This window comes from Pipistrellus kuhlii, unplaced genomic scaffold, assembly GCF_014108245.1.
Source record: "Pipistrellus kuhlii isolate mPipKuh1 unplaced genomic scaffold, mPipKuh1.p scaffold_m20_p_7, whole genome shotgun sequence".
NCBI lineage: Eukaryota > Metazoa > Chordata > Mammalia > Chiroptera > Vespertilionidae > Pipistrellus > Pipistrellus kuhlii.
Genome location: NW_023425573.1, coordinates 408,778 through 433,064, shown reverse-complemented (window position 1 = coordinate 433,064; position 24,287 = coordinate 408,778). Strand labels below are relative to the sequence as shown.

Here is a 24,287-nt window from a genome sequence, read left to right as displayed (position 1 = left end):
AATGCCCCCCGTTTTCATGGACAGCATGGTACGTACGGAAAGGTAGAACCCACATGGACAAAAGCTCTGTGGGGTCCTCAGTAACTGCTCGGTGTAAAGGGGTCCTGAGCCCAAGCAGGGAGTGAGAGAAGCCGCCCTGGTGCTCAGTGCTGGCCCCACGGCGGCCTCAGCACCACGTGCTCCCAGCAGCCCCGAGCCACCTCCCGGCCGCGCGGTCAGCTGTGCGGGGAGCTGGAGCTGCCGCGTGAGCATCTGCGGACTGCCAGGGCGCCCTGCACCGCGCTAGGCACGCCTCGCTGGGTACCACCCACACTTGCTGAATCGCAAAGCATTCACCCAGGACACCGGGATGGACCTTGCCTAGGAACCGAGCCAAGTCAGGGCCGCGGGATGGAGACGCATTCCTGTCGCCCCATGTGAGCCCCGGGTCCAGCGGTGCTTGCCTCTTGGTCACAGGGGCCAGCACTCTCCTTTTTTATTTCCTTAGGCCAGTTTGAGTGGAGTTTCTCTTCCAGAAGGAAGAGTCCAGGTGAAAATCTCACAGTCGCCAGAACCAAGACCTGGGGGTGGGAGGCCTCCGGGAGGACCAGGTGAGCAGTCCGGCGGAGGCAGCCGGGAGCCGCAGCCAGAGCTCGGAGGAGGCCTTGCTTTGCCCACCAGACACCAGGCAGACCCCTTTCCAAACAACACAGCTAGACAACAGCCCAGGTTTTCTTTCACTTTATCATTTATAAAGCCATACAATGGATCGCAAAGAAACAGAGCCGCCGGCAGGAGCGGGCAGCCTCGGTGTACAGCACATTCATGTCCAGGGTAAGTAGCGTAATCAGGGTTTATACAAGGCGGCCGTGGCTATAGGCACGATGATACAAATAGAAAGTATATTTCCATCTATATAAATACACAGTCAGGGCGCGGGAGGAGGGCGAGTTACTCTGGTTCTCCTGCAGAGGGGAGGCCTGGGAGGCAGGGGAGGGTGAGGTGGGGTGGTGAGGGTCTCCTTACACTTGTTTTGAATGACACGTCAGAGGGAGAGGAGAAATAGGGAGACACACGCAGACACAGATGTGCCCCGCATGCGCGCACACACACACAAACCCAACACGGACACAGGAGAGTCTCAACTGCTTAACACTGATTAGAAAACCAACGTGGGACATCCCTCGACAACTGCCTCCCTCACTGCTCGGAAGAGCCAGGCATGGGAAATAAGCACAGGTCCTCCCACATTTGGGACATCTGAGGACCACAGAGCTCACCCCATTACCAACACTGAGGTTCCACCCGTCGAGGCCCTACAGGCCTCGCCTCTCGATTCCTTCCCCGCCCGATGATATTGAACTTGAGATCCTCCTATTGCCCACCTCCTCCAACCCAGCCCTGCAGATCCCTAGAGAGAAGAGCAACATATGCACACACACACACCCGCACTTGCACGCACCGCACACACATCCTATGTCACCACTGCCAGGGGACTCTGGTCTCCAGATCCCGGGGCCTGGCCCTGGGGGAAGAGTGGCTCCAGGGCCCGGCCTCTGACCTCTGACCTCTCCAAGAACCCCAAGTGTGGGAAGACACAGGGGCAGAGGCTGCCCGTGGACTCGGGCATGGGCCCCCTTTGCTCTCCGCAGGTCCTGAAGCTGGGATCAGAGGGAGGGGACCCCGGGGCAGGGTGGCGGTGCACGCCGGGGCACAGGTGTTGTCCCACTGGTGAGGAGTCTGCCCATCTCTGCTCTCACCCATCCAAGGAGGGAGGAGAATGCTCCACTCATCTCCCTCCTGGAGCCCCTTCATGGAAGGGTCACGCTCATCCAGCCTGCTGCCTCCTCTTGTGGTGGCACAGCCACCAAGCCCATCACCTGGTCCTGCCAGCTTCTGACATGCCCAGGGATCCCCAAAGCCCAGGGCAGGAGGAGTCCTGGCTGTCCAAGAGCTTGGAGAGGCTGCAGGAAAGGCTGCCATGAGGACCAGGTGAAGACCTTTCCCAAACCCAGGAAAGACATGTCTGTCCCTCAAACACTAGCTAGACAAGGGAGCCAGAGCACGTGACCTCAGGGGGGAGGGGGGGATGCCAGTCACCTTGGAGGCTGATCAAACAGCTCGCTTCCTCCCTATTTCCTCTCTGGGGTCTGCTCTCCATTGTTCCCATGCTGGGTCCTCCCCTCTCCTTCCACCTGGGAAGAGCCACGTGGCGCCCCTGGGCCTGTGTCCCTGCCTCCCTGCCTCGGAGGCCTGGCTGGAGGGCAGCCAGAAGCAGGTGGGGCCTGGGGCCAGGCTGAGCCCGCCTGGGGCTGTGTGGTGAGTCACACGCTGACCATGCCTCTCCTGCACCCGCCCCACCCCGCTCCCAGCCTCCTTTCAAGACCAGACAGCACTCTCCTCGCTGACAGACGGGGTCAACACTAAACAACAGCAAATATGTCGAGGGAGAGGGGGAGAGAAAGGGATAAACATTTACACGATAACAATAATTATTAAAAGTGCTTTCTTTTAAAGGACATCTTTGGCAAGAATATACTGCAGTGCTGCGGTGTGTGTGTGTATGTGTGTGTGTGTGTGTGCATGCACTTGTGCGCATGGGTGCGCGGGCCCAGCCTCTGAGATGGGAGGACTACAGTGTCTTCCCAGCCAGTGCCTGACCCAAAGGGGGGACCTCGGTGGAGACTGAGGTGCCTTCCCCATTCCTCAGGAAAAGCCGAACTCTGGGAAGCCAGCTCCCTCCAGAAGGACCCAGAGAGGGAGGGATGCGGCTCCCCAGTGCCCCTGGGTCCTGCTCACGGGGTCACCCTCAGCTCAGTCTGGGAGGCGGGCTGGCCATGCCTGGGCAGTGGGCTGCGGTGGGCGGTGGGCAAGCGTGTGAGAAGGCTGACCCTGGGCCCGGGTCTGCCCGGCGGTCTAACCCTCCACTGGCCTCGGTGTGGAGAGGACGTCCAGACCAGGAGAGAGCCCCCGGCTGGCCAGTGGGAGGTTAGACATTGACAAAGGAAGGGGTGGAACTTCTCCTATGGAAGAGGCGGGGGGAGGTGGGGAAGGGGAGAGGGAATCCCAGGATCTGGCTTGAATGCCTCAGAAGGAAGAGCACTTTGGAAGAACCTCAGTCACCAAGCACACGGTTTCAGTCTTTGGGAAGCGGGGGGCTGCACCCCGTCTTCGTTAGACACTCTCCTTTCTAACTCCCTGAAACAGTACGTCCACACAGATACAGCTTCTTGGAGAAAAAGTACAAAAGACACACACACTCCCCATGCCCACCACACGCACCCATGCCCCGCGCTGGCTCACACACCCGCTCCAGCCCTGGTGAGGGGGCTTCTCTTGGGGCCTGATGGCCAAGGCCTGGGTGGCCTGCCAGAAAACAGGGGGCCAGAGGAGATGGAACACGTGCACCTCTCCCTGCCAAGCCCCAGACAAGGTCTAGGGAAGGCCAAGGCTAGGGCAAGGAGACCCCTGATTGCTCCAAGAATAAAGGCCCCTGCTTTCCAGGCTTCCCTTGTACAGAGAAAGAGGGGTGCGAACTGGTTTTTGCCCAGGGAGGCAATAAAGCAATATGGGGAAACAATAAATACTTCTTGTCAATTTACCTATTCTTGTTTTAACCTTTTCTTATATTTTATTAGCTTACAGATTCTGTCAGTATGTCTCACATATATATTATATATATTTATATATCAGTACAATGCCTCTCTCTAGGGGACCACCAGAGGCTTAAGAAGCCCCTCAAGAACAGAGACCTGGTGACTTTTTCTATTCGAGCTGAGAGTACTTGGGTGGAGGTCGGGGGTTTCCCAATTGCCCAGGTGGGCTCCAGGCCCTTTGGCCTAAAGGCACGCCTTCTGCACTCTGCTCACAGGCAGCTTGACTCTGCTGGGGAAACCAAGGCAGAAGTGGGAACAGCAAGGCTTTGGTATTGTACAGAGGCCATATGGTATATAGGCAGCAGCCCAGGGCTGAGTCACCTGGATAGCCCAGCAGGAGTGAGGCCCCAAACCCAGGCAGAGGGGAGGACAGGACCCCAGGGGTCCCCTGGGCCTTGCTGAGCAGGGCTCTTGGAAGCAGGTTCCCCAGGATGAGCCAAACAGAGGGATCCTGCAGGACAGAACAGAGCTGGGCCGATCAGGAAGGCTCGATCCCCAGCACCCAAAAAGGCATCATGCAGATAAGCCGGTCTGAGATAAGGCTGGTGTGGTCTTGGCAGCCAAAATGGGCCGAGGGCTGAGAGCTGGGGGGAGTGGCCTGCCCACCTTGCCACACGATTTGGGGAAGAGGCCTGGAGGTCAAAGCCACTGTGGCTGGTGAGTCTCTTCCCCAAGGCTATGGAAATGCACATTTCCATCCCTTCCAACCAATGGTCCCGCCTCCTGGCCGAGGCAGGGTGGTAGCCCCACTCCTGCTGGGGTCTTTGCCAAGGAGATGGAGCTGGCAGCACACGGGGCCAGTAGAGCGTGGGCACAGGGACCAAGCCAGAGCCCGTCGCCCATATTCCTGGGTGCTCCTGGGGAAGAAGGCTGGCGTCCCCTCCCTGATGCTGGGTCACCCCAACTCTGATCTCTGGACAGTATGTACATGTGTGCAAATATGGAACATGGACAAGTACACCTGTTTATAATTCTAGCTGAGAGTCGAATATAAATCTGAGTGTGAGGATTTGGGAGCAGATATATACACAACCCCACGTACATTCCCACACAAACTACACATCAGAGGCAGAGCAGAGAGACCTTAGGTACCTCGGGTCTGAGATACTTTCAAAGCAAAAGTCCTGCCACGTGATGTTCCATGCTGGCTCCTTTCGGTTTGAGAAGGTACCCTAGAGGGGGCCAGAAAATGATTCTCTTCACTTGATTTCTCCTTGCAAAGCAGTTGGGCTATGGAGACATTTTTCCATTTCCCCCAAAAAAATATGGGTCCCCAAGGAGGCCAGCTCTTCCTCCCGTGAGGAGCTGTGTCCTCGGGAAGGGCGAGAGGGAGTGAGGTGGACCTGCTTCGTTTTGGAGACTTTGAGGGTTGCGCAGTAGCCATCTACCCAAGGGAATCCGAGTTATCCTCCTCCATCCTTTTCTTTCTTTCTCTCCCTCTCTCCCCCGCCCCTCCGCCATTCACTTCCCTCTCCCCATTTCACACTTTCTTCTCTCCTCCAAAATTGGCCCAAAGTCCTCCTTCTGGATTCAGAGGTGGTCAGGATTCACGGGTCCCCTCCCCAATGTCCCATCCCCACTGCCCTGGCCCGGGGCATCTGGTGAGTTCATCTCTTCTGGCCCGCACTCAGCATGACCTTGGAGACGAAGTTGACAATGGCGGAGGCGGGCTGGTTGGGATCGAGCTCAGCGAAGAGGTGGCAGGCGTTGTCCGTGGTGCTGCCCTGCTTCCGGGCCACAAAGCCGAAGAGCCTGCAGGGACAGAGGAGGGGGGACAGGTGAGTGGGGAGGGCAGGGGGGGCCAGGCCTTGGAGAGGTGCCCAAGTGAGCAAGCTCACCTTCGGGCTAACTTCTCCCCCCATCTGCCCTCATCTCCTAAGCACAGGGATCGGGCTGGGTGAGACCAAAAGAGAATCCTCTCTCTCTTCCACTGACAAGACAGTCCAGTGACAAGAAATGGCAGTGGCTCTGGTTTCAGGGGAGCATAGAAATTCCTCTTTTGCAGTGGAGCAGAGGAAGGCTAAGGAGGAGGAGCTGCAGGCCAGTGACAAGACTGGACAGAGAGGTGGATATGGAACCAAAAATAAAATGGAGACATTCCTAGCTGAGCTCCTCTCAGTCCATCTCAGCCCCACCCCCACCCAACTGTCCTCACATACCACCCAAACGCGAATGAATAAAATGCCGCCTGCCCGTCAAAGGGCCGGACCTCCTCAAACACCTGGAGAAGGTCGGGGAGACAAAAGGACAAGGGTCAGGACCTTCTCCCACCATACACACATTTCTCTTGGGCTCCGGAGAATGGGAGGAGGGGTAGGGAGACCCCACAGCTGTTCCCCCAACCCCCACTCCCTGCACCAAGACTGGAGTGAGCTGGCATTCTCTCTGCAAGTCAGAGTTAAAAATACGAGAGCAGAGAACAGAATGTGAACTCAGGTCCCCTCCTAGCCAGCATGTTGCTAATTAGAGTGAGACGGGGCAATCGGGACAGCTGGGGATTCCGATGGAAACCCCTCTCCCTGGGACTGGACCACAACAGCCAAAATTAGAAAAGTTGGGTCCGGCTTCCAGCCATGCACACGTATGTGTGTACACACCCTGGGCTTCCTACAGCTGTTTCAGGGCCTGGGAATCACCGAGCCAGAGGTCTGGGGCAACAGTCTAAGGAGTGGAAGAGCCTGGGGCCAAGAGCAACCCCCCTGAATCCCCTTCCCAGGCTTGCTGGGCTCCTTGGTGCAGTGAAGGGTGTTCAGGGCACCAGGAGGGAGAGGTTCTGAGCTGTGGGCATTGTTTACATCAGCTCCAAGGCTCCCAGGGCCAGCTCAACTATAGCCAATTCCTTTCTCTGCTTAGGGAATGGATCCAGGCAAGAAACCTCAACCCCAGGTGCATGGAGGAGCATTTCTAAGGACCTGAGAGCTAGACCCTCTTTCCTTTGGGGCCTCAGGCATCCATGTGCCTCATCCTAGACCCATCCCCAGCCGGCTCCCTGGGCTGGTGCCCCGCCTAGCAAGGCCAGGTCAGCAGGAAGGTCAGCGCAAAACTAGTTCCTGAATAAGGAGAATGAGTTACAGGCCTGGGACCAGCCCACTCCTGTCCCTGACTCCTCTCCCCACACAGAGCTCAGTGGTCAGTGAACAGGAGCTTCCTCAGATACAAAGCTCTGGCCTCCTGGTTGGTGGCGGGGACACAGAGACCTGAATGAGCCCTGTGAGCCCAGGATCATAGGGTTCCGTGGAACACAGTTTGAAAACCACTACAGCATGTGAATGTTTATGCATGTGTCTTATCCACTGTGCCAATGTTGGGCCTCTTGGAGTTAAAGTCAGCCTTCTGTTCAGGGCTAAGTTCCTCTGAGGTTCTTAGGAAATTCTGAATGGATGGAGGTATTAGCCAATTAGAATTCAGACCTTCTGGGCTCCATGTTCTGATGAAGTCTAGCCCAGTCACGCAGAAGTCCACCCAGAGAGTAGACTGGGAATCAAGAAGACCAGGATTGGGGCAGAAAAGATCATTTCAACAACCCTGCCCCACTGTCATCACCTCATTAAACTCTCACCTTCCTGTCCAATTCCTCAGATCCCTACTGGCCTAGTCCTGCGAGAGGGAAGGTGACAAGATTGGAGGCAGAAGGCAAAAGACCTGGTTGCCTGGTCCAAAGCTGAGTGACCCTCTCTGCCCTTTGCCTCCAACTAGTCCTGGATTCTCAACCTGCCCCTGCTCTCCCCACTCCCACAAAGACCAGCCGGCTGGGATGGAGGAGAAGTCTCACTTACTTAGCAGGGGCACCTCCCTCCGTCTTCATCCACCTGTGAAGAGAGAGAGAGCACAGCGTAATCCACCGCACCTGCTCCCTGGAGCTCAACCCCGTGCATGCCCAGACCTTCTGGGGGAAGGCAGAGGAACCCCGCTATGGGTTGGCGGGCATGCAGATAAAGAGAACTGTGGCCTGTCTCCCAAGGTCCCTTCCCAGTGTGGAGAGAAGCAGATTCAAGGTCAGGGACAAGACAGAGAGGGGGCGAAAGTGGGCATTTGAGTCCCTGGAAGGGTCTCCAAATTTGTTGTGGAAAAAACTCAGAAAGATGCCCAGCACAGTTACTTTCACTCTCACAGACACAAGCAGATCTTTGAGTTGAACCAAAAATGCACACACGCACACATATGTTCACCTGCACACACATGCACACATACATAGAGAGACTTCAGTGTTCTAGAGCTGGCTGGGAGGGAAGGTGTCTACATAAAACTCACTTTCTCTCCTGTGGATCCAGGTCACAGAAGGTGACGGTGTTGAGAGGGTAGTGTCGTCTGAAGAAGAGCCTGTGGTACAGACATCAGATAGAGTGAGTGTTGAAGTGACAGATCAGGCCATCTTCCCATCATCTGTGGCTGCTGTAGGTCAACACAGCCTCTCCCTTATGACCAAAATAACCTGGGCTGCTCACACTGGGGTCATAGGCAATGCAGGGAGACAGCTAGATGTGTCAGAGAAACTACAGGTTAGGAAAAGGAGAAAGAAACTGGCATTGGGGGATGAGAAATAGGGGTACCTTGGAGGAGAAAGGATGGGGCGGGGGAACATGTTAGAGAAAGCATGAGAGGCAAGGCTCTGTTCTAGAAAGCAGGTTCTTTTGTCAGTTGCATTTGCAGCTCTATACCCAATGCAGGCACATTTGTAGAAAGATGGAAAATGGGTAGATGGAGGCATAAATGACTGAAGGAATACATGGAGGACTATAGATGGGGGATGAATGGATGCAGAGATGGATGGATCAACTGGTGAGTGGGTGAGCAAGAGGATGGATGGATGGATGGATGGATAGATGGATGGATGGATGGGTGGATGGATAAATGGGTGGATGGACAGGTGGCCGGATAGACAAGAGGATGGATGGGAGATAGATGGGTACAAGGAATGAGTCAATTGGTAAAGTGCGTGGGTAAATGGAAGAATAGATGGGTCACAGGAGGAGGGCCTAACACAGAAGTGGGCTGAAGATTCTTACTTTCTCTGGTTGTCAGTCAGTGTGATTCCTTGAGCAGACACTTTGAAGTGAACGATGGTGGCAGCTGGTGTGGGGTCAGCAGCCAGCGTCTCGGAAATGGCTTTGGAGATGGCCTGGGGCCCAGTGAGCGACTCCATGTCCACAGAGTTGACGAAGAGCACGTTGCAGGCTGGAAGAAACCCACCCAAGGAGACGTCATGGGGGCTGGATTGAGTGGGGACCGACCCCAGGACCTCTCTTCAAGCCAATCTCAAGCCAAAGTGCCAGAGTCCAGAAATGTGGTGTGCCCACCCAGAGACATTTGGTTATGGGAGTGATGTCCAGCCTGCACCTGCAGGAGGGGACAGGGCAGAAAGAAGGAAAGGGATGGACAGGGTCTGGCCACTCACCTGCCCCTTGCTTTAGCAGGTCAGTGGTTGAGTTGGCAGGGCCCGAGCTATCTTTCGAGTCATCTGTGGGATCTGAGACAAAGATTTCATTCAGCCAGTAATTAAAACTCTAGACCTGGAAAGGATCCCCAGTCTGCATGGGCCTAAGGCGAGCTCTGCAAATGCTTTGTGCAATGGATACTGCTTTTCATATCAGACCCTGGCAGCCAGTACGTGTGTGTCCAGTTGGAATGGTCAATACTTGCTCTCTGGTTGAGAGCTCCAGATTTCAACAGAGCTGGGTTGAAACCCTCAGCCCAGGACCTGCTAAGTACCTATAAAGTGGAAATGATGGTGATAGAAGTGTTTCGGTGGGTTTTTTAAATGCTCCATGTACAGTGTTAGCCCAGCGCTTGGCATAAGTGGCAATTAGTGGTGCTGTGCTTTTGTATTGATGTCTGTGTAGATCAATAAATGCCCTCACTCATTAAACACTTAAATAGCACAATTATCATTTCAATATTAAAAAAGAATCAAGTACCATTGACACCAGTGTTTTTCAGACTTTGCTGTGCAGACTTGTAAATACCAGAGAACCTGATTAGGTGGGACTTGAGAATAGTTGCATTTGAAACAAGGTCCCGGGAGTGCTGATGCTGCTGGGGATCAGGCCTGGAGAACTACTAGTTTATACAATGTACATATCAGTTTGATCATTGCTGAATTACTTTGGTAAATTCTGTAGAAATATCATTTAATTAGTGTCTAACTGTCATGGTTAATAATGCTATTTAAGTGGCATTTGAACTTTTAAGCTAATAATGTTGGTCAATTATCATTAATAATTCAATGAATCGAATTGGATACATAGAGACTATCAAACAATATTGGCGGTTTTCTGTGTAGGCAAAAACCTCAGGAGCTCCAAGAGAGAAGAGAGAGTCCCAGGGGCACTTCTGAAAATATTATTATTGAACAGAGGGAGTAGGCACCTCGGCTCCCAGTTTCCAGACCTCAAATTCAGGGCCAAGCATATTCCGCTCCCGTGGGCACTGTGTACTTGCGGACTGGGGATAGAAGCCTGTGCTACAATAGAAGCTTCGCTTTGAAGAGCTTGGGGTCTACCTGCCATCCCCCAAGGTGGGACACCCCTCTGAGAGAAGCTGAAACCTCCTTTGCTGGCCCTGTGTCTCACTCGGGTTCTCATATTCTATGTCCTGAGGCTCTCGGCTTCCAGTCAAACATCCCACAGCTCAGTGTTGCCTCGGTCAGGGGACATCCTGTTAGCCACACAGACTAGAAACTCCAGGGACATCTGACGGTCCCCTTTCCTTCCCACGCCATGCAGAGCCAGCCACCTCTCCTCTAAGAGTCCCTCCAGAGTGCTGTCTCCTGTCCATTCAGGCCAACCTCCCACCGTGGAGCACCCCATGACCTAAATCTGCCTCCTCTTCCCCTCCCCTCATCCCTGCCCAACGACAAGTAGCTCACCCTCTGGACAAAGTCCTCCCACACTGTCTCCTGGGATGAGGCTTATTCTGATAATTCATTTGAATTTCTTTAAGCCTCTAGAGAATTTTCTAGAACAATCTGGCAAGTCAATTATGTACATTCCTGGAGTTAAGCTTTTTAATAAATGTTTCCTTTTTTTTTTTAAGTAGAAAAAAAAGAGGTGGTTTTAAGTTTCCCCAGATGGCAAAATGACCCATGTCCTCCAAGCCTGGCCCAAGCTCTGGAGTGCTGGCAGGGCCGAGAAACGAAGGAGGCCAGTTCAAGGGTGGGCTGGGAGACGGAGGAGTGTCAAGTTCCTACCTCGGTTTGGAATGACCAGCTTACAGGGCAGGGCCAGCGGGATAATGGAGTGCTGGTAGACCAGGGCAGAGAGAGATCCTGTGGGGAGGGAAATGGCATGTCATCGCAGCTTTGCTGGAAGTGGGCTGGAGCACTGAGGGAGCCCACCACCCCACCATGATCAGCTTCTTCATTACCCTCCTGCATCCCACCAACGAAACTGAAAATCCACTCCCTCTTAGTTATCGAGACCCACTGGAGAATATTCCAATGGCTCTCCCTAGCAGTGATAGGTTACTTAACAACTTTCCCTTAGAGAAAGTTACTCCCAACATCTCTCCCAAGCCCCTCCATCTGCCGGGGCCCCTCTCAGGACAGTGCAGCAGAGGGCTCATAGAGAATTGTGGGATCAAATCCCAGCTCAAGTCACTTATTAGCTGTGTTCTTATGCAAGCCTAACTTCCATGAACCTCCATGTCTTCACATGTAAAACTAGAGGCCTGGTGCACAAAATTCGCGCGAGGGGCTTACAGCCCCAGCTTTGTCCTGAAGGACTTCGGATCTAATTAGCATGTTACACTTTTATTATTTAGATGGGACAATGGCACCTACCATGCAGGATTGTCACGAGACAAAGTAATAGAAGGGACCTAGACAGTGACTTTCACATAGTAGGTGGTCAGTAAAGGAGACTGTTGTTATAGCTGTTATTCAAATTACAATGATAACAAGTCTCAGTGGGGCAGGACATCTATCAAGAGGAATCGGGCAGAGAGAAGGGACTGGAGGACAGAGGAAGGGAAATCACTCTCTGCTGTGTCTAGGACAAGAGGGGTGGGCAGAACCCAGGTGGGCGGTCGGGGAGAGAGGCCTGGGGCAAGCCTGGGGTCTCTGCAGGCCAACTGGGGAGACAGAAGTGGGGGAAATCTCACCGAAGTTTGGCTCGTTGGGGCAGCCCTTGAGCTTGACTCCTCGGGGACCGGTCTCAATCAGGAAATGTCTCACCAGCTCATGGGTCATGTCCCCTGGGATGAAAAGGAAGCAATGAGTACCAGTCACTTCTCATGGTGCCCTACCACCCCCGATTTCCGGCTTCTCCAGTGTGAGGGCTTTGACGGGAGAACCCTGGAATGGAGGGACGGTCTCTCCTTTCCTCCCTCTCAAGGAAACGCAGTCACAGAGACCCAATAATCTGGCTTCCCCAACCATCACCAAGTCCAAGACTTGCTCTGCTAAAGAGGGTTTCGCAGGGACCAGCCCCCAGGAGAACTAGAAAGCTGCCGAGCCCCCAGGTCCCTCTGGCTTTGCAGAGACCATATGGATCACTCTGCCCTGAAGCCCGGTTAGAGAAGACAGCGTTACCTTTCTTGTTCTGCTGCATGATGGTCGGAGGGGGAGAAGACACCTTCATGGCCAGCCCGTAGGCTCCTCGGAAGGAGTGGCTGTCCCGGATGATGAAGGCTCCCGGCTCCTGGTCCTTCAGGAGAGCGATGGCTGGGCCGGGAGTGGGGGACGGGGGAGAAAAGAAGAAATAAGAAATTGATGGCAACTAGCTTTCCTTAAGTCTCATCGGGCCTCTGGAACCTCATTTTTTCATAAGTGAGAGGAGACTCTTTAAAGTGAGAATCCAAACACTTCTTAGGATCTTTCTATACTGGAATTGGCAAACTTTGACTGTAAACGGCCAGGTGTAGATAGTTCAGGCTTTGCAGGCCATGCAGTCTTTACTGAAACTGCTCAACTCAGCCACTGCCACACAAAAGCAGCCTCAAACAGGATACAAATGAATTGATGTGGTTGTGTTCAATAACACTATAGTTACCAAACAGATAGCAGACCCGGGGGCCGCATCACCAACAACCTGTCCTGTGTCCACACAGACTTTAGGGGCCTGAGGTGGGCCTCGTCTCCACCCCGATAGCCCCAACTTCATTTTTCTGTAAAATGTACAAAAATCTCCCCTATTGTGCAGATGGAGAGCTACCATTTCCTACTATCATGGCCGGCCTTTTACTTTGCCCAGAAATCAAGACTTGGCTCATTTTAAGGATCCTTCAAAGAAGTGCTTACAATCAACTGCTCTGCTCCCCCACACATCACCAGAGTGACTGCTCTTCCTGTCTGACCTGGATCCCAGCCCCCTCTCTATGGCCACCACCTACTGCAAAGAGGAAGGAGTCTACTTAAATTTCTTGTGCGGGGGAAGCAACGGCCAGCTATGACCTTGGATGGACCCCAGGGCCCCCCAGCACTCACCCTGCTCTCTGGAGATCTCGGGTTTGTACCAATACTTGGAAGTGTCCTGGACAAATTTCACTTTAGCCCGGGTCTCTGGGCTGTTGTCTAAAGGAAGGGGAAAAAAAGCAATATTGGTTAAATTGTGCCCCCCCCAACCCAAAAGATGTGCTGGGGGTCCTAACTCCGATACCTGTGAATGTGACCTTATTTGGAAATAAGGTCTTTGCGTATGTAATCAAATTAAAATGAGGTCATACAGGATAAGAATGGTCCCCAATCCAATATGACTGATGTCCTCATAAAAGGAAAAAAGTGACGGAGACACCCAAAGGGGAGAGCACCATGTGGACATGGGGGCAGATTGGAGAGATGCCTCTACAGCCGAGGGACACAAAGCACTGCCAGCAACGAGAAGCCGGGAAAAGGGCCTGGAGCAGACGCTCCTCCCTCTCAGAGCCTCCAGAAGGAGCCAACCCAGCCAACACCTTGATTTTGGACTTTTGGCCTCCACTACTGTGAAAGAATAAATTCTGGGTCTTCAGCATAAAGTCTGTGGCACTTTGTTATGCTGCCCTGAGAAAGTCAGTCACCTCACACATCAGCAGAGTATTGCTCAAAGGCCCTGAGCAGCTTTGGCATTCTCTCTGTCCACCACCAACCACGTGCGCCACAGAGCGCTCTCCTGCTGAGGGGCTGGTACAGCATTCTCCCTGGGCCAATGAAGCCCCACTCCACCCCATCTCTTTTCTCTATAAGATTCAGACTAGACCCTTCTTGCAGCTTCTTTCCCACAGTCTAGTTCTAGCCTCTTTCTCCAGAGGCTCAATGTCCCAACTGTATCATAACAACCTGGAGGACTGGGCAGAAAGACCATTTCGTTCCACTTCTCCCCAGTCCCCTCCTCATTCCCATCCAGAAAGCTCGAGTTCTTTATCACAGAGGACAAAGGAGTCGCTCCTGATCTAGAACAAACAGGGGAAGGTTTGACCTAGAATTTGAAAGCCATCTCATGTGTCACATACCCCACTTCTCTGGCAGATGCTCCCACCCCAGACCCTCTGTAGACTTAGGATTATTTCACAGAACAATAGGTTCTAGAAGGACCTCTGAGAGCATCTAGTCCAACCACCTAACTCTAAAATGAGGAAAGTGAGGTTCAGAAAAGGTGAGTGAGCTTCCCAAGCCCATGTGTGAGCCTTTCCATGGGTGACAGAATGGGCTCCTGTTAGACCTTCCCTAGTGAAAAGACTCAGCAGCCAGTTCGGTGCCTGTTACACTATAGCTTCCTGCTAGGTATTAGGATGTGTGTCCCTCTCTCTCCAACCTCTTCCTTTATCTTTGGGAACAAAAGGAAACCAAAAGGGGGGAATGGGTGAAGAGGGGAAAGGAATATTCCAGTGGCACATGTTTCCTCTCCTTCCTTGAGAGAGAGGCAGAGCAGAGGGAGCCTGTGTTGATGATGCAGTAAAGCTCAGGGCATCCAGACCAGGGACAGGGGTGGGTTGTGTGTCCAGTGCTTAGTCAATTTCAGCCTGTCAAACTCTGGTAGGCTCCTGGGACCTGTCTCTGGAGGACAGTGAAGGGCTAGATCAGCTCCCTCTCCTGAGCTGTGCACTGGGGGAGGCCTCTGGGCTAGCCAGCTGGGCCGTGCAACTGCTGCAAGCTGCCTTCCTCTGCTCTGAAGCGCCAGCCGCTGGTGCTGGGCCTGTCTAATGAGCTGTCAGAGGCGGCTGCAGCCCCATGTGCCTTCCTGTGTTGACTCCAATGGCTATTTTAAGCAGGGAAGATGGTGGGAAACAGGAAATGTCCCAACTACTAGAAGTTTTGCATCCTCCAAGGAGAGGAGCTGGGAACCAGATGTCTCTTGTGGGCAGCAGGAAGCAGGGGCGTGCAGGGGTGCTGCAGAATCCTGGCTTGGCAGGCTCAGGGCAGGACCTAGCAGTGACACGCTGAGAATCCAGGCAGCTGGGGCCCATTCCAGGCTGCCCCAAACATTCCCCATCTTCCTCGAATGCCTCGGGGCCCCGGGGTCCTCCGCACACAGGCAGGTTTCAGGTCTGCATGAGAAGCTGCCTATCAGCTGAGGCCTTGACCTCTGTGTTTGGATAATGAGCCTTCTCAGCAGGAGCCAAAAGGCTGAGCTCTGGGGCAGCCTGAAGAAGTCAGCGTGCAACCTGCATAGGCTTCCGTGGAGCCGGGTTGGCAGGAACTAGACTCCAGTGAAATGCCCTGCCCTTGGCCCGTATCACATCTGGCTGCCAGATCTATTATTAGTCATGTGTGCGTCGTGGGGGCCCAAAGACGGGAACAAGGGGCTGGCAAAAGGCTTGGTGGCCCAGGTTTGGAAGGCAGAGTATCAAGGTTATACTAAATCTCCAGAACCCTCCAGAGAGAGAAGCATGATCCAATAACTCCAATGTTTTAGCACCACTCGTTTGGGTAGTGTGGGACTGGGTTGGCAGCCCGGTCATGCGTGGCTGTGAGGATGAATGAGAGACTGCTCAGCTCAGAGCCTGGAGCACAGCATGTGCCCAACAAAGTGGGAGTGGCTCCGGTCATCGTAACAATAACACTGACATTATTATTATTTTCACCATCCTCCTCCCCTTCACGGGCAGCTTCATCCCTGCCCCACAGTCACCACAACCTTAGCACAATTAATTCCCCTGAGGACACCTCCAAACCCCATTAAACAGATAAGGCAGCGGAGGCCCACAGCCAGTGAGCCACCCCCGGTTATCTGCCAAGAGGATGCCGGAGCAGTTCAGATACCCTCCCCGGTGGGCTGAACCTGCCAGCAGGAGACACAGAGGCGAAGGGGAGGCCCACCTGGCATGGAGTACTTGGAGAAGTCGGGCAGAGTGTGTGAGAAGGAGACAGTGCTGCCCCCGCTGGGACTGGACATGCCGCTGGCGACAGGCGAGGACGACACCTTCCCGTTGATGGTGGCGTAGTTGGGGAGACCGCCCACTCGGTCCCCCATGGACATCCTCCACTTCTCTGGCAGGGCCGGCGTCGGGCTCCCTTGCCGGAAGGCTGCCGAATCTGGTGAAGGGGAGGTGGCGGGGCTGCTCAGGCCCGGGTAGTAGGCAGGAGACACGGGGAAGGAGGGCGTGGAAGGAGCCTGGTAGCCAGAGGCACTGCTCTGCCGGGACAGCGTGGGTCTCCGGTCCTCAGGGGTGGAGTAGCCACCGTAGGCGACGTGCCGGTCTAGGCTGGGGCTGCTGGGAGCCATGGATCCAGACGCTCCGAGATGCCGGCCCAGGCTGGGGCTTCCGGGGCTGGGCACTGCGTTGCCGTGGAGACCGGAGGCCAAGTTGCCCTGGTGGGCCCCGGGATGCCGACCCAGGCTGGGGCTCCCTGGAGTGGTGGCCACGCTGCCCGGGAGGCCTGAGGCCTGGTGGGCCCCCGGCTGCTGGCCGCGGCTGGGGCTCCCTGGGGTGACAGCCACACCGCCATGGAGGCCTGAGGCCTGGTGGGCCCCAGGGTGCCGGCCCAGGCTGGGGCTCCCTGGAGTGGTCACTGCGCTGCCCTGGGGGCTGGAGACTGCGTTACCATGGAAACCGGTTGCTGGTGGGCCCGTCACCTGGCGGTGGCTCACACTGGGGCTCCCGGGGGCAGCCATGCTGGGGTTGACAGCTCGGCGGCCAAAGCCGGGACTGGAGGGAGTGTTGGTGCCCACTGTCCTGTGGCGTGCCTGAGGGCTCCCGGGGACGGCGTGGACACCGGACGCGTTGAACTGAGGCCGGGCCTGGCTCTCCGGGGAGCCGAACTGCTGGAGTGAGTAGTCGGGGCTGCTGTAGCTGCTGCCCACGGCCGGGAGAGGAGAGGAACTCTGGTAGCTTCTCTGAGCAGAAGGGCTGGGCTGGCCCAGGCTGCCGGAGCGGAAGCCAGAATCCAGCAGAGGCTGGGTGGGCGTCCGGGGGCCCTGGTCACTGCTCTCCGCCGAGGGGAAGCTCCCCACCGAAGTGCTGGAGAGAGAAAGGGCAGATGGAGATGTCAGCAAAGGCACTTAATGAAGAGCAGGTTTCCAGGGAGCACACAGACCTCCCTCCCGCCGCCAGCAACAGCAGTGAGAGTTCCACTCGCACGCATGGGAACGCCAGGGCTTTTACATCATCTCGTGGCACCGTCAGAAGAAACTGAGGCTCAGACAGGTTAAGCAATTGGCTCAGGATCACACGGCTCATACAAGCCCAGGGTTTCGAGTCAGCTGTGTCTGATTCCAAAGCACATGTTTCCCCCACTGTACTCCTCTGGCTCCCGAACCGAAGTCAAAGCGAGACACACTCTTCCATCGACACTGAAGGTGTCTAACGAACAGAATGAACAACAAACAAAATAGGAGCAGACTTCGAGATAGAGCACAGACTGACAGCTGTGAGAGGGGAGTGGTGGAGGGGGGCTGGGTGAAAGGGTGAAGGGATTAAGCCAAGGGGGGAAACTCATAGACACAACAGTTTGGGGATTACTAGAGGGGAAAGGGGGATGGGAGGAGGTAGAAGAGGGTGAAGGAATGCCTGGTGAAGGAAGGACACAATACAATATACAGATGATGAACTATAGAAGTGTACACCTGAAACCTATATGATTTTATTAACCAAGGTCACCCCAACAAGTTCAATGAAATTAAACTAAAACACTGAAGGTGACTTCTGGTCAAACTCTATATCAGAGGAACTGAACTCTGGAGAGGGGGCCAAACCACCGGGATCCCATTCCACCCTGACTCAGTCTCCCCAGGTGTGCCATCATCACCTGGAAATGCTGTGGGTGTTAGAATTGTGCTTTTTACAGAATTTGTAGCTCCAAAATCCCAAGATAAGGAAGTCTCATCGAGGGAGATTTCAGCTCACTATAAGGTCCGCTCTCCAGCCACTGGACCTGGCCGGTAACAGAGCGAGCCGCCTTGCGCAGTAATGAGACTCACATCATGAAGAGCATTAGAGCAAAGGGTAGCTAACCTCCTGGCCTGGCTGTTGTGAGGCAGTATCTTCCATGGGAAGGTTAGGTTAGAAGCGCTCAGAGATCGAACCCAATTCTAAGACTGATAAAATTCAGTTCAGAGGAGAGTGCACCTGGCCACAATCAAAGGTTCTCCTCCGAAGTTCAGTCCGAGACCAGAGGGAAATACAATGCAATGGGCTGTGAGTTGGGAAACTCGGATTCTGCTGTTCAAGTTTTCCCATGTGAAAAAAGTAAGGGGGTTGGGCGCGATGGCCCTGATTCTTTCCAGATACAAACTCCCATCCCTCGATGACATGGCAGGAGAGACAGAGGTTGGCAGAGACCTCGCATGAGCAGCAGCTGCAGGGCGGTGGCAGGCAGACTCTGCACCGGCAGGCCTGGGGGGAGGGGGAGCTCCTCACAAAGACGATGGGCCAGAGCCTGGAGCTGGCGGCCGGGAGGCTTCTCCAGGCGGCCGGTCCGGTAGGATAAGCTCAGGTCTCCTGGGTGGTGTGAGGGGTGGGGGGCCAGGCCAGAGCCAAGGGTAGGGTGAAGTCAGGGGTCAGACCAGGACAAAGTCTGCCTCCCATCCCAGAAGCAAGGCCACGTCCTGGAAGGAATAGCCTGTATTCTGTAACAGGGAGGATGTCAGGCTGAGGGGGGCGGGCGTTCTGGAAGACCAATCCCCGAGGGAAAACGCTAGCTTCCTGAGCCCCGAACAGAGCCAAGATCGCAGCGGGAGGCATGTGAGCGGAAACTTCCTGCTGTCAGGGCACCTGCCACGGGGGCTGAGGCGAGGAAGACCCCCTTCCTTTCAAAGAAGACCCTACCTCCGCCCAGAGGCAGGCCTCCCGGGAAATGGAGCCCTCCGCCCCAGAAGGAGCCTGGAGGGGCAAGGTGGACGGAGGGTGGTGCATGCTGGGCTCGGGGTTTCAGAATTCTAAGAATTCTGGCTATGCCGTCCTTCCAGAAAAGCCCTCCCCCTCCCACCTCATCCAGCCCAGGAATCCTCCCTGCACCCCAAGTCAGAAGTCACGGCCCCTTGCTCTGGGCTCTGAGAACTTTACATCTGCGCCTGCTTTGGGTGCCTCTGACTGACGGGCACTGTACCCCGTCAGGTCTGGCCGGGAGGCAGAGACGTGGGCTCCCAACTAGAGGCCTTGGGTCTGAATCCCATTTCTGCTACTACTGAGCTGCAGGACCGTGAGCAAGCTGCTTCACCGCTCTGTGCCTCAGTTTCCCCTTCTGGAACGTGGGAGTGAAAATCGTGCTCACCTCATAGGATTGCTGTGAAGATGAAATAAAATAACCACAGGACACATTCAGCCAAGCGCCTGGCCATAGGAAGCATGCTCCGCCTAGTGATCGATGCTGCTGGATCTAACCTTGGGGGAGGGACCCCGCCCAGTTCACCTTCGCACCCCCATCCCGTCCAGCACAGGCTGGGTGGTGGGACTGAACGCGGCCTGGGGCTTATAGCTGCCCACGGACATGGCACTGGAGGGATGCTCCCTCCAGGTGCCCTGAGGAGCTAGTTTACTAGGAACAGCGTCTGGATATTATGTCTGCCTGTCCACACCCTGAGCGGATCCGAGAGGCCTCGCCCATGCTGACGCAGGCCTGGATTCTCACTGCCCACATGCTCCTCCTCCCCACTCACCTGTCGGCACTGAGGATGGGGCTGCTGGTGGAGAGGGGGCTCGGGGAGACAAAGGAGCCGCCCAGGGTCCCGTTCCTCAGGGGTGTGTCGTGGCTGTAGGCAGAGGCCGCCGGGGCACTGAAGCTCTTGGGCTCAGGGTCCTGAGGTCGGGGCCCGGCCACCGCCGTCCGCACCACCGACTCGACGTAGCTCCGGGGCTCTGCAGGCAGCAAGGAGACAGCGAGTGAGCACAGGTCCACAGGGTGCCGTGCACCCCACCCAAACTGCCAGGCGCCCACCTCTCCAGTGTCAAGCCTTGGGGATCCAAGCACACAAAGGGCGCTTCTGGGGCCCCTGCCCACCCCTCTTCTGCGTCTCAGAGAAGCTGTGGGCCTTTCCAGGGCCTCGCTCAGAGCTCCCAGGAAGGGACCCCGGCTCTGCCTCTGAACGTGGTCACCTCAGAACCTTCCCTCCCAGAGCGAGGAGGTCCATCCCCTGCTGGCATCCCTCCCAGCTGCTTCTTCTCTTTCACGACGCTGCCCCCGGCCCCCAGGCCCTTCTAGCACTCCAGGAACTCTAGGTACTCTCCGGGGACCTAGAACGCCAGCCGGCCTCGCCCTTATGTGGACAGCACCAGGCTTACACAGGCTTCCCCCCACACCCAGGATCCCCAGACGGGCTTGTTGTCCTCCCAGCAGGCCTGCGCCGGTGAGTCACGCCCAGCCCCTTCATGCCAAACACACCCAGCCCCCGGCCTGACACCCTTAGCATTCCTCCGGAGCCTCACACCATCGCCCCCGCGTGGTGTTCAGAACATCCTAAGAGGAAGGGGGCCAGGGGACAGGGGCCAGAAAGGTCACCTGACATCTGAGGCCTGGAGAGTAAGATGCTGGAGGCCTGGCCAGGGCGCATCCAGCTCCCCGCTCCGAGGCCAGCCCCGCGCCAGCTCGATATGAAGCAGGGAGGAGCAGCAGGACGCCCTGGGCTTCTCCAGCGACAGGACGAGGGATGGATGACATCCTCCACCTCCAAACCTGGCGCAGGGTCCCACCAACCCCCCCACCCCCCGGGAGGGACATGACTGAGCACAGACACACACTCTGCCCGCAGTGCTGGCGTCTGCTGAAACTACAGCCCGAGGAAGCGAAGAGCCTGTGCACGGCCAGGACCGTGCCGGTCACTGAGTCAGTACAGCCCCTCCCTATGCCCAAAGAAAACACTACTTTGGAAGGAGTCTGATCACCAGGGCATTAGGGGGTCCTGGCGTGGCTTCTGAAGTCACCTCAAGATCCGACACTGCATCCAGGCCCAGGGTCTGGGAGTCCTGTGTGCAACTCCGGCCAGAGGCTGCCCGCGGGTCCTAGTTTTCACAGGGGCAGTGGGCGGGGTGGGTCAGGCTGTCTGCAAAGGGACAGCTCGGAGCACTCTGTTCCAGGTACGGAGTGCAGGGTGAGGTAGCCCCAGCCACCTCGGCACTCAGAGCTAGGGTTCACGTGGGCAGAGGTCAGCGAGGCATCCTCAAGACCCCGCTCAACCAGCCCAGGCCACCTACCCACTTCACAGAAGCCCCAGGCCACATCCGTTCCAAAGGCATTGGTGCTGTGCCATCTGTGCCCAAGGCCCTACCAGAACCAGGAGATGCCACAGAGTCCTCTGACCCGGAGCAGGCCCACTTTTTTCTCAAAAAGGATCTGGTAGCATATATGTTAGGCTTGATGGTCGGACAGCCTCTGACACAACTACTCAGTTCACTAGTGCAGAGTGAGAACAGTAGTGGCAACAGTAAGCCAATGAGCATGTCTGAGTTGCAATAAAACTGTCTTTACAAAAATAGATGGTGGACCAGATTTGACCACGTTTGCTTACCTCTGACCTAACCCATCTCCTCAGCCGGGAGAGGTGGAGCGATTTGTCCCAGAACACGGCCAGTCAGTGGTTGTGGATACTAGCACCACGGCCTCCTGATTCTCAATGGTGGCTCAGAGTGGCCTAGAGAGGGGCCAGTCTCCCGGGGGCACCCAGAACTGGCTGCTACCCAGAACTCCAGCCCAGCACCAAGAGAACAGCCAACTCCACAGGCTGTTAATAGTGATAAAAATAGCCCTGGCTGGTGTTTCTCGGTGGTTAGAGCATTGGCCTACACATGGAAGGATTCGATTTCGGGTCAAGGGCACGTACCTGGGTTGCAGGTTTGATCCCCACTGGAGCACATGCGAGAGACAACCAATCAATGTGTCTCTCTTACATTGATGTTTCTCTTTCTCTCTCCCCCTCCTTCCTTCCTCCCTTCTACTCTCTCTAAAAATTATTGAAGAAATATCCTCCAGAGAAGATTAACAAAATAATAATAATAATAATAATAATAATAATAATAATAATCGATATTTGAAGAAAGTAGGATTTGGAGAATGTCGGTATCTTGCCCAAGTCATACAGAGGCAAGTGGGGACCAGATGGTCTGGCCCAGAGCCTAATCGGGGAGCTGATAATTTCAACGTATCTTTAGCCTTGAGAGGCTGGCTCTGTGTCCTGGGGTAACCCAGCTTGGCAGAAGGGGGCCTCACACCCTCCCTGCCATTCTCACTGTCTGAGGTCACTCCTTCTGAAAATTCCTCCTGAGTCCTTCCAGGCTCCCAGCCTCACCCACAGCACTCAGCACACATTCTCTCCCACCCAGAGACGGCCAGAGGGCCCACCCGCCCCCTTGTGCAGTGCCTGACACCTGTAGGCCCTCGATACGTGTCTGTCCCACAAACCAGCAGACGCATGATCTCTACCCTCCAGCCCTGCCCAGGCAAAGGTGCGTCACAGCTGAGACCTAAGAAGCACACGTTCATTTTTCTCATTCCCTGGAAGTCTTGTTGACCGCAAAGCTCCAGCTAAAACCCACATGACCTCTGAAGCGTGTGCTCTCCTCACACCAGCAATGCCCCCTGGGTCCATGTAGACAATCTCTGCTCCTCATGAACCCAGAGCAAGAGGGACTGGAGGAAGTTATTTGGTTTCTGAGTCCATCTCAAGAACTGTTCAACACCAACCTTTCAGGCCAAAAACTCCGTTTTCCCAAGTTTTCAGACTCAGATTTCTATAATGAAAATTCCTCCTTTTTCTGTCTGTTCCTGCCCCGCCCCACCTCAGTATCACATATAACTTGTGGGCTCCCATCTTTCTAGTCCATTGCCTTAACCACTCAGTCACAACTACTGCATAGGCTCCCAGTTTTCCACTTGCTGGATAGGTGACCTGGGAGAGGCTACTGAACCTTTCTGGGACTCAGTTTCCTCATCTGCAAAATGGGAATGAGAATACGCACCTGCCCAGCCAGGATCAAGTGACACGAGTTCCTTCTAATTCTTTCTTGGTGACTCCAACTAGCTGTTTACACTCGGCACCACCATTGCCGGCCTGTGCCCCTGCCGGGCCTGAGCCTCAACTGGGCCTGCGCCTGCCTCCCTCCACCCTCTTTCCTGCTGCTTCCCTCCTCTCCGCCAATCCTGGGGCAGCTGCACCCAGAGGCAACAGGGTTGGGCATGGGTGGGGGAGAGGGGGAGGTGGAGAGGTGGGGCCAGGGAGGGTGCTTCATGTAGAACATTCCAGGAGCCCAAACCCATTCCAAGTGGCTATTGGCGGCTGAGAGCAGCTGGAGACCCAGGAGAGACTTGGCCCCACCAGGCTAGGGGACTGTCGCCTCTTTACCCACACCCTAAAGTGCATTCTCTGCCTCCCAGGAGAGTCCCTTTGCCTGGACAGGAGGGCGCCTGTCCCCTCCAAGTAAATGAAGACTTGTGGGTGGGGGAGAGGAAGGAAGTAAAGAAACCCCGAGTCCCAATCCACAGGTCAAAAGGTCAGAATTTCAGACCTTTTCGACTGGGCCACATGCCACTCCTCGGAGTTCCCGTCACACCCTAGCCCTGCCCCGCTCTGCATTCCACCTGAGGCTGAAGTCTCACTCGTGTTTATATCCTCAGTGCCTCAGACAGGACCTAGCACACAGTAGGTGCTCAGTAAGTCTGCATCGCACACCACTGCCCCAGAATCCCAGGCGCTACAGTACACCCAGCACCAAGGATCTCAGAGCACGAAGAATCCCAGGAAGGGACATTTCTAGACCCACGTGTCTTCCTTTATGCAAAATCGGCGCCATCTAATCCTCGGGAGGAGCAGAACCTAACCTGACCGCCCCCTTTCCCTCTCCTCCTGTGTCACTGAGTAGATGTTCTTGATGTTGGCCTCCCATCTTTACTGCTAAAGGCTTTCCTCCTCTCCTTTCTCCAGGAAAGAGTACCTGGCCCCCATGCCCAGGAAAGTTACTGTTTGTGATCAGAGGTTGTGCCCATGGCAACCACATGGAAAGGGGCATCACCCACATGCTGATCTGATGTAGGATCTCAGCTGTTTCTGACGGATGTGTGGGCCTAGACAAGTCATCTAACATCCCCCAATGTCATCTCCTCATCTGAAAATGGGGTTCCTAGCACCTTCTTCTCAGTGTTTCTGTGATTATCAAACAAGATGTGAAGTGACCCCATATGGTCTTATTGAACCCCACTCTGTACCACAGTCCCCCTAGAATCCCCTAATTACAGCCTCCAGCTCCCCCTTGCGCTCAGCCTTTCTGACTTTGTAGTTCCTTAAAAAGTTCCCACCCAGGGCCTTTGCACAT

At 55.2% G+C, this 24,287-nt stretch overlaps 1 protein-coding gene across 14 annotated transcripts in view; it reads right to left on the bottom strand.

Annotated features, from left to right (window-relative positions):
• Window positions 1–704: 704 nt before the first annotated feature.
• The window catches only part of TNS1 (tensin 1), a 221,014-nt gene continuing 197,431 nt past the window's right edge, over window positions 705–24,287 (bottom strand). For all 14 annotated transcript variants that reach the window (XM_036422215.2, XM_036422211.2, XM_045575829.1 and 11 more), the window contains 11 exons: window positions 19,646–19,844; window positions 15,868–17,009; window positions 13,057–13,143; window positions 12,163–12,294; window positions 11,733–11,825; window positions 10,822–10,899; window positions 9,031–9,102; window positions 8,642–8,810; window positions 7,887–7,955; window positions 7,412–7,444; window positions 705–5,387 (listed from right to left, as the gene is read on the bottom strand). In XM_036422215.2, coding sequence (XP_036278108.2) covers window positions 5,243–5,387; window positions 7,412–7,444; window positions 7,887–7,955; window positions 8,642–8,810; window positions 9,031–9,102; window positions 10,822–10,899; window positions 11,733–11,825; window positions 12,163–12,294; window positions 13,057–13,143; window positions 15,868–17,009; window positions 19,646–19,844 — 2,219 coding nt within the window. In that variant the 3' untranslated portion in view covers window positions 705–5,242. The remainder of the gene's footprint in view (window positions 5,388–7,411; window positions 7,445–7,886; window positions 7,956–8,641; window positions 8,811–9,030; window positions 9,103–10,821; window positions 10,900–11,732; window positions 11,826–12,162; window positions 12,295–13,056; window positions 13,144–15,867; window positions 17,010–19,645; window positions 19,845–24,287) is intronic.